The sequence below is a fragment of the Anabas testudineus genome, chromosome 23 (genome assembly GCF_900324465.2).
Source record: "Anabas testudineus chromosome 23, fAnaTes1.2, whole genome shotgun sequence".
Taxonomy (NCBI): domain Eukaryota; kingdom Metazoa; phylum Chordata; class Actinopteri; order Anabantiformes; family Anabantidae; genus Anabas; species Anabas testudineus.
The window spans coordinates 9,328,393-9,338,439 of NC_046631.1; the positions used below are offsets into that span (position 1 = coordinate 9,328,393).

The following is a 10,047-nucleotide window of genomic DNA, read 5'->3' on the forward strand; positions in this document are numbered from 1 at the left end:
CAAAACTAGTTCCAACATTGTCCTTGTGTTTTGGTCATCAGGTATGTAGGTGTGTTCATGTAAAGAAATAGTTTGGTTAATTTTGCAGTCATTTTCTAAGAATTAGTACAAAGAATTGTGCAAAGTAAGATTACGCAACCAAAGGGTTCTGTATGTCAGACCTATAACTAATGCTGTTACTATCAAGTGGGCCTATATTTATTTTAGGGTTGTATTTTATTTAATACAGAGAGGAGGCCCTAATCATTTGAAATTATGGGTAATTTGTGCTTTATGTGAGAGAAAATAACCATTTTACAGTTCTCGTATTCATATTTTAGGACAATAAAATTGTATAAATCACTTCAGTATACAGTTGGTATATTTATTTGTACCTGGCCCCAATTCTCCGATGTTAAACAATAAGAGCGGGCTCATGCCGTCGACTGAGTAAATGTTTTTTCATGTGGCCCCGGCTCCTTCCTAATCAGGGCTGGGTGTGCGCTGGATAAATCAGTTCCCCTCTGAAGTTTGGCAGCAGCACTAAAACCCAGGGACCTGAGGCCTTGTTTGGAAAAGGCTGTGTGCCCTCAATCATATTTCCTAAAGGAGCAAATTTTCTCTCTCTGTGTAAGCTTCTCGCATTCTCTCCATCTTTATGTCTTTCTCCCTCTAGGTCTTTCATTTTCTTTGTCAAAAAACTCTCAGAGAGTCTGCAGCCAGTGGGGTTGGGACTGTTAATTCATTATTGATGTTATTACACAAGAGAAGGACAGGAGGCCCCATTTTACCTTATAGATTGTAAGATTTATATGTCCTTTGTTAGACGAAAGAAAAGAGGCACGGATATGTAGAAAACAAAGAAAGAAAGAAAAGGATAGTTTGCATTTTGTCATCCACACACACACACACCTTCATGTACATGCACAACTTCACATCTCTCAGCACACGCGCATACACATAGATCAATATTACTAACTGTACAGAATTCCTCCTGGAAACAAAACTACTTAAACACATGCACACAGTCATTTCACACCTCTGAGATGCCAAGACAAACTACTTCCTATACGTAGAAATTTATGGTTGCCTGGTGGACTGTGTTAATCAGATTAAAGTGAAGGCCATCATCCTGTATTGAGGGGGATTTACTGCTTGTGTGTATGTGTTGCCCTTTAGGCATGTGCTTTACTTAGATGCATAGATTTAGATATGGCAAAAGTAAGATTAAAGTAGATACTGTATGTACATTTTAGTGTTTTCTGCTCGTACAGATGATGTACCCTGAACTAATCTCCACATGAAGTTGTGAGGTCACATAGATATAGTCTGATATAATAAATGATTGGGTTGGTGTACACTCACATGTGTTTCAAATGAACTGTGTGTGTTAATAAAGAGTATCTGTGTAGTGAATTTAGAATGCATTTGAAGAATGAGAGATATATACAGTGGTTTACAACAGGTAGTTTCTTCTTTTATTGTGGGTCAGCTTGTAAATTTAGTCCTCTGTATTTGAGTTTAGAGGTCATTAAACCATTTTAGCTGCTTGTGAGCATTTTTGCAGATGGAAACTTAAGGTTGCGATTGCCTGGTTACCACGAAAAGCTCCGAAAGCCCCCCAGTTTCACAATGTTTTAACTGGTTTGTAGTACAAGGTCTTTGGATGGGCTCTAGAAATGCATGCATATAGTAAAGACTTTGATCAGCATACAGGCAGTATACATTTGCCGGAACACTGTTATTTTAGAGATATTTTACTGACAGTTATACTTAAGCAAATCTGGAACAATAACACTGTATGTCAGGTCATATTAGTCCTCTTTTTTTCCTCTGGCCTTCAAAGCACGTTATACAGGCGTTATGGGAAGGTCCTTTGTGAATGTGGCATTTGCCTGAACAATACTGAACAATACAACAAAGGTGCTGTAAAATATGTTTTTGTGAACATTTTCTTCTCCTTCCTCTTAAAATTAGATTGGGAGTTTCTTTGGAGTTATCGACCCCTTCCTAATGAGAAATTTGAATGACTCCCTGTTCACCCTTAAGAAGACCTATGACTACCAGTCACTGTGTGACCCTAAGAAGGAGAGCAAGGCAGCTGCAGGCCTGCGATCCGTCTATGTGGTGAGTTACATAAGCCAGAAACCATACACACAAAGCCTACCACACACACACTTAGGAAGCCACATGTGCACACCCCCACTTACATGTTCACACATTTTGATCTCCATGCATATACATATAGTCATTTCCCTGTATTGGCACACAGGTGGATGTAAGTATACATGCAGTACTTTTACTCATTCCTCTTTCCATCCTCTCTTTGCGTCCAAATGGTCACACTTATGCACACACACAAACTGTCACTCACTGGGGAGCCATAAATCTGAATAGAGCAGATGAGAAGGGGAGCAGAGGGTATGGTGAAAGCGTTAAAGTTGGAGTTGCAGAAAGAGTAACAGGATTAGGTGCTCTAGCGTGCTTTGTTAACACAGCAGCTGATGTAAAAAGGGGGCACTGTTTGTCATCACTTAAGATGTAGAGCTCAGAGAGAATGATGCAGATTGTTAGACGTTACACCATTGAATACTGGGGATTTTCAACCTAGTGAGACAGGCTGTGCAAAGTAATTCACATGGAAAAACTCGATTGGAACTATGTAATTTCCCGACTTGGATCATAAATGTGTACAAAACGCTTCAGTGACCAAGGTGAGATGAAAGATACAGATATCTTCTGATCAAAGACACTGTCAGCAGCCAATGATGCGTCTAACACAGTTAGTTAAAACTCCTTGATGATTCATCTACTGAAGAGAAAGGATACAGCACTGATTCACCAAAACAAGGCCTTTGCATGCTAAGCATAATTGAAGCAACATGTTGGGCCTTTTATTTAAAATGTGCGCTACGTGTTCTCTCACTGGCTCTTTGTTTACATATTTATGTTCGCATCTGTTGGGGAGGACTGTGTTCTAATTGCCTCTAAGAGGAAAGAAAATAAAATGTTTGGGACTTTGGGTCCCTGTGCCTGCTTAAACTGGATTTAATGCAGCCACTGTAAACTCATCCAGCTAATTTATCATTGTCCTTTTCTGATATTAATTCTTGTTTTGTTTCTCCCTTTCAGCCCACAATAGCAGATATTTTAAATTTAGGGTGGTGGATGACAGCTGCAGCCTGGTGAGTCTTTTTTTGTGGTTGTTTTTGAACCGTTTCTAATATGGTTAGTGTCGTCCTGTTCCCAAGAACATTCCACAAGATCTTGTCTCAGTTAATACTCACTGTCTTGATGTCATTAACAACTTGTTTTATAATGTATTAATAAAAGTTTTTTGTTCTTTGTGTCACCAGAATGTTGTCTTTTTACCTTTTTTTACGTTATTTAAATTAGCATTCACTTATGCCATTTGCTGTAAATTATGTTCCACTGATTCTAGACGTTTTTCATGCTTTGGGGTTATTATATGTGTACAGGTCCATGCTGCAGCAGCTACTGGTCAGCATCACATTCCCCAGTGTCCTGGATGCAGGTGAGTTCCTATTAACTTAACAGAAAAAGAATAGTGCTTTGAGTGTTTTTTGTTTTGTTTTCCAAGTCTGGACGACCAAGATGACTTCATTATAGAATGAAATTGATATTAGGCTTTGGTTTTGATAAATCCTCTAGTTTAGTCAGTACATGCCAAGAATTAGTAGTGAATAACAATATTGTTCACAGGAAAGCAAGATGTTTGGATTTTAGCTTTTTACTTGTGGGATTTTGTGTGAAAACTACAGCTGCTGTTAGAAAATACGGGTTACAGATCCAAAACAAAATGACGTCTCTTTGTGTTTATATCATACCGTAATGAAGAAGACTTATTAATGGGATTTTTCAGCCAGATCATTTCAGAAGTTGAAGAAAAGTGTGTTTACGTCGTGTCCGTGAGTTGACCCTTAATCATCTGGGAAGAATGACTCAGTAAAAGCCAGGTTCTGAGTGTTTATTAGTTTGTTCATCAGCTCATTCTTTTATTTGTTCGTGTTATTTGTTCATTTCACTTTTTTTGTACAAATTTTTGTTATGATTCAAATTTACATCTTGTGAATATGCTACACAACTCATTGTGCAGGCTCTTACCATCCTGCGTCCTGACTGCTGCATGTCTCTTTTTGCAACTTCCACTCAATTAAGATGAATTCAAATAAAATCAAGCAAATATAATAATAATAAATAATATTTCTCTTTTATCTGGAAACGAAACAAGCACTTCTCCTTATGACACTATGGATAGAGGCATTGTGAGGAGCCAAATGACTAAATGTAAATGTAAAGGGGAAACCACTGATTACCAAGAGCCTGCAAAAGACAAATCCATTGTCGTCAAACAGAGCTAAAAGAGAAGTGAATGTTGACCTTTGTAGATTGGCCAGAAAGACAGCTCTAGATAAATGATAATTTGGAAATATTTCTGCTGCAGCCATTTTTTCTGCTTAACAATTGTATCAGCATTGTCTGTGTTTTGTGTAGAACTTGTGCCAAGTGACAAAAAGTCAGTTAATACAGCTTTAAGTTGAGCCAAGCCAATTTGTCCTCAAAGCAGAAGAAGATGTCGTCCAGCACTGTTGTACTTTAATGTTTTAATTTTAGTTGTAACTGTGATTCCTCCTACAGCTGAAATGGATGATGAAGTGTCAGATGCCATGCTTAAAGAGGTCTGCATCACGGAGCAAACCCAAATCTACTTTTTGAACAACAACCTGTCTTTCAGCCGCACAGTCGACTGTGGAAACTGCTCGAGGTAAAAGCTTCAAACCAGGCACCAGGTCCACCCTCAGATTAGATCAAGGTGGGAACACCTTCCCTGACCCATAGTGATATGTTTGCATCCATGAGACACAAACGAAATCTCTGGACATCGAGCTCACAGAGGGCTGTAAAAATTCACATGCCATGAAGGTGAAGTCAAGTGAAATGTATGGACCACCGTCTTGGCATGTTCATGTGTGTGTCTATGCACATGTGTGTACACGTACTCCGTTTTAAGGCCCCCTTGTGCCGGCTAATGGAGTGCCTGCCCGCATGCCGTGCAGTGTTCCTGCACATTAGCCGCACACACGTTTCTTTTTAACAACGACCATAAAAAAGCAGAGAAAATCATTTGTGCCCCAGCGACATGTGGGTTTCACTAAAGGTCTTGAGGACAGTGAAGTGGCACGGCAGTTTTGTGTCCCCCTAGGAATTAAAGCAGTTAGGGAACCTGATTGAGCAATCCTCACTGTGAGTTCCATTGTGTTTATAAGGGAGTTTCAGGAGAATTGCTTAGTATCTAAAGAGTGTGTATGTTAACAGCTTGTATAATATTAAGCAACAGACCAAAATCTGAATCTTCCACCCATTGATTTCTGCTTAAATAGTCACCTTCCTACATCTCTTGTGAGCGTGTTTCAGTGATTTTTTTTTTCCTCCATCTTTCCTGGACTCAAGCCCATGTGTCAGCAACTTCTCTTGTGTCTCTTGTGCATCTGCTCCTCTCCAGGACCTACCATGCTGAAAAGCTGCCCAAGACAAACCTGGTCTTTATCATCGCTGATGCAAAAATCACCTGCTTGTCATGTGAAGCCAAGGAGTTTAAACAGGAGGAAGAGCCATGTATCCTTTTACCTAACACAGCTTTCATCAGGCAGAGAACATTTACCACTGATTCTGTGAACAGATGTTTGAGAGGTTTTGTGTTTTTGACAGAATAATTATGAATAGATACCAAGTATTAGCTGTTTGTTTCTACTGTTGAGAGGCAACTTGCAATAAACAATAGAATCTTTCTTCAAGCGTCTGTAAAAGGATTGTATTTCTTGATCTATAATTCTAATTGCTCCCCATTTCCCTACTATGCATCTTCTAAATCCCATATTTCTAATAATGACTGAGCATTTCCACAGTAAGTCACATTTACAATCTGGCCCAGATTTCAGAATGTGTCTGCACTGGGCTCCTCGTGTCTGTACAACAGATGATAGTTTCGGATACATCTGATAAATAGCTTAAAAATAAATCTATGATGGTCTCTCAAGTACACAGGGCTGTGGTTGATTGTAGAATAAGCCTCTTGGAAAATGCAATGCTCAAAAATGTCTTCCACATCGCTGAGGTATTGAGCAATGTGCTTCAAATCCAAACAGAATTAAGTTCCTCCAAGTTTTAATAGTCCTCTGATAATAAAACTAAATCTGTTTGATTTGGACAATAATGTAATGCATCCTATTGATTTTCCAAATATTATATAGTAATCAGAGTTAAGTGTTCACATTAAAACATTATTTGTTGCTTCCACTGCTAACACAGAATCTCCTCCAAACTGGGTTGTGTTCCTGACTTTTTGCCTCCAGCTGATGGCCCCAATCCCTGTGAACTTGCTGTCAATCCCCGCTACAGGAAACAATCGCAATTCTGTTTCGACAACAACGCGCACGTAAGTTGTTTTCATCAGATTGTGGCTGCTTCGAGTAGAGAACTACTACTAGAATTCTTAAAATGCTCATCCACTATGAATACTGTATCATCACTAATATCTTTACATGGTGCATGTCATTTCTTTTTCTTTTTTTTTTTTACTGAATCCCTTGAAAGCTGTATGTGCACAGATTTCCCACGCAAAGTCAAACGCTTGATTGTTACCCTACTTATGAATAACTAAGCTAAACAAACATTTTTCATGAGTAGCTCAGAATCTCTGCGTGTGAAACCTCTGTGCTCGAATGCTCTGTTTGTTTTCACTCTATAGTCTTTTTCCAATGTCAAAGTTTGTCCGTCTTATGAATTAACTCTTATGCTTGCACCGTCTTGCTCAGTGAAATGCTCACATGCAAACACTCACGCACACACTTTCATGTTTTCTCACAGGAGCGAATGCATCTGCCTTGTACTACGATTTGTCTACTAAACTAAACTACCTGAACTAATTCTTCTGCCTGTGTTTCTCATATTTTCTTTGTTCTGGCTAACTGTCTGGACCTTCTGCTGCATGATTCTCTTACTCTGTTTTCTTTGTTTCCTGCTCTGTGATTGACTGTTGATGGTTAGGATGAGGCCATGTGTCGCAGGAGCGCAGGCTCCCCATTGGTTTCCTCTCTGCTCATGTTTCTGCTGCCACTGTTCATGTGCTGTCTCGGGTCAGTCCCATAAGGCTAGCTCTTTCTCTCTCATTAACATTTTATCATTATCTTATATTTGATCTAACAGCCTTTGGCTTTTACCTCTTGCTCTGGTTCCCCTGAGATTTTAATTATGTTTGTTTTTCTCACCTTATCGCCCCTGTTATTTTTATATCTGCATTGTTCCACCACTTCATGTCTTTTTCCTTATTTTCTTACCCTCATTCTTGAATGTCACTCTCTTATGAACTTATATTTTATAACCATCTGTCTTCGCCTCTTTACCCCCTTGTCTGTCTGTCTCTCGCCTACATTTTGTCCTTCTCACCCGACTTTGAACCTCAAGCCATGTTCTTTGTATTTTTCCCCATCTATCATTATCCGTCTCAGCCAACAGACTCTAGTGTCTATCTCTGCTGACATCTGATTACCACTGTATCCAGACACTAGCTAAAACAGACCACTCACTTCTGATATGCATCCAGACATTTATTCTAATGATTCTCACCTCTTTTTTCTTTTCTAAAAGCTTATCAGGTCAGATTTTAGGCAGGACATGTTTTCCTTCATACCTCTGTAGGTTCTAAGCATATCCTAAAGGGTATCAGTTACAGTCATACATAAATGTTGTTTATATATTTTCTGAACTCCTATTTGATGCCCGCAGCAATTTAATTGACCATCTGCCCAGTCCCATCGCACTTAGTTGCTAGTTTGCTTCACCTGTCAAGCTTTAATAGTGGCACATTTACTACACAATATTCCTAATAATTGTTGAAAACACTCCTTGAAGTGGAAAAAATAAGTTGTTTTGTTACCTGCTTCTTCTCAAAACTAATGTAGCTAGTTAGTCCTTGGCCTTGTAAAGTAGAATTTGGTTATTGCTGTTGATGGTAAACCTGTAATAATAGTAATGATCACACTCTACTATACATTACAGCAAACAACAACTACAACAACAACTAATTCATTCCTTTGTCACTTGTTTGCCTCTGTCTTGTTGATTTTGGAAATGCTGAATGTTCATAACTCCTACTATGTCCCATGAACATTCTTTAGTATGTGAAGAAAGCCAAAGCTTGACAGGCTGATTGTTCCTAGTTACAGTTGTTTAGTTATTTAAGTGTTTGTCTATGTGTTTTAACAAACAGTAACTTCTCTTCTTTTGTTCCCCGTTCGGCACCAGGAGACCAATAAGACTGACTGTGGAGCGGCATCCAGCCTGAGTCCCTCGCTTTGGCTAATGATGGCCCTCCAGCTGGTGTTTCTCTGGATTCTGACTGGCTCCAGACACCACGCCGTCCCATCATGACCCCATACAAACTGGTCACACCCTCTGTCTCCCTCCCTCCTTATCTCCAACATGGCAACCAGCATGTAAAGCTGCCAGTGAAACGATGAACGCTCAACACGAAGCGCTAGTAACAAACTAACAAACATCCGTGAGTCCCACATTCTGCCAGTTTCTTCTTTTGATACCTTAATTTTCAGGGGTTTCTCAAAGCGATGTCACCAGGTGCAAGGGTAAAAGTGACCGAAGACCTGTATCAGAAGATATCAGTTTGTAACTACAAGCCTTTGACCTACAGCATCCGTTCAGTGGTCCCTGCCAAGTGAGATTAGAGGAATCCAGAGATTGATTTGATTGGCGATTTCGTAACTTTCTCTGGCTAATGTCACTGATGAAGGACATCAGACAGCCTTATAGTATGAGAGGGATTCAAATTACGATAGGGGTGACTCGCTGTTTAACATGTTGAGCAGTTTTAGTCACCGCTGCCACAAACTGCGCTGCCCTTCACAAGCTTCATTTTGAATCTATTTGCAGTGGCTAGTTGTTAGGTATTTGTTGATTTGCGGTGAAGAATTCAGCTACGAAGATATGCCAAATTGTCACATCAAAAAGCTTTTACCCTTCATTTGCCTTAGTGGGGTTGCTAATAATAATAAAGTTGTCTCTATCTGATTTTTAGATGGCACCACCCAGAACATTTTCACAGTTTCTCTTAGTACACTGCCTTCACATTCACCCCGGTGTTCTTTCAAGTATGTAATGTATCTGCAGTGTAGAAATCATGTTCACTCTTATTTTTACTGTATTTGCAGTCAGGAAATCACATTCAACGTTATGGTTATGCACAGAAACAATTCTTCGGCAGACGAGCGCCTGCTTGTGAGAGTTTTCACTTTGTAGCCGGTTATCTAACCGTCGGCCCTGATTAGGAGGGGTAAATGGATCTGGATCTGGTGTTGGATTGAAAACTTTGTTGCCATAGCGTGCATCAACCAATGAGGATGAACCTGGCTGGTGTCATTTGCATGCTCATTGGACAAAAACTCTAGTGCCATGTGTGACTGTGTGACTCAGACGAGCCCTTTACCTTTTAACCGAATGGAAACAAGTGTATTATTTATTTATTTCACTATTTATTAGTTATTTGAATGAAGTGTCACGACAGCATGCTACTGCTTGTTTTACTGTCAGCACTACAGAAAATAAATGAAGGGGGGATATGAGAATTTGTACTTGACATTTTGGTCTCCAGAAGAAAAAAAAAAGAAAGAAAGAGAGAGAGAGAATGGTACATTCACTGCTGTCACTTTTGAAATTAAATGACTACTATCTGCACTGCAATTCAAAGTGCAGCTGTTACTTATCTTAACAGTTTGATCTTCTGACTGCAGAACAGCCTCTATCTCTGCGTAGTAGTGAAATTCACTCACGCAGTTTATTATTCTGTGGCATGGTATCTCCAAATGGAATCACTATTCATGCTCACGATCCTCTATATTGCCCTGTTTCATTTTCTCTAATATAAGTTCATCTGGTTTCATTTTTATCTTTAATTAATAATTAATAAAATTTTTTTTTACATATAGAAACGATTGCAAATGATTTACTCTAGATGATAAATCCACCAAAACAACC

At 39.3% G+C, this 10,047-nt stretch overlaps 1 protein-coding gene across 3 annotated transcripts in view; it reads left to right on the top strand.

Moving 5' to 3' along the window:
* The window catches only part of cacna2d1a (calcium channel, voltage-dependent, alpha 2/delta subunit 1a), a 66,803-nt gene extending 57,137 nt beyond the window's left edge, over positions 1 to 9,666 (top strand). For all 3 annotated transcript variants that reach the window (XM_026362651.1, XM_026362652.1, XM_026362653.1), the window contains 7 exons: positions 1,957 to 2,106; positions 3,112 to 3,164; positions 3,459 to 3,514; positions 4,639 to 4,765; positions 5,504 to 5,616; positions 6,354 to 6,436; positions 8,305 to 9,666. In XM_026362651.1, coding sequence (XP_026218436.1) covers positions 1,957 to 2,106; positions 3,112 to 3,164; positions 3,459 to 3,514; positions 4,639 to 4,765; positions 5,504 to 5,616; positions 6,354 to 6,436; positions 8,305 to 8,430 — 708 coding nt within the window. In that variant the 3' untranslated portion in view covers positions 8,431 to 9,666. The remainder of the gene's footprint in view (positions 1 to 1,956; positions 2,107 to 3,111; positions 3,165 to 3,458; positions 3,515 to 4,638; positions 4,766 to 5,503; positions 5,617 to 6,353; positions 6,437 to 8,304) is intronic.
* Positions 9,667 to 10,047: the final 381 nt, after the last annotated feature.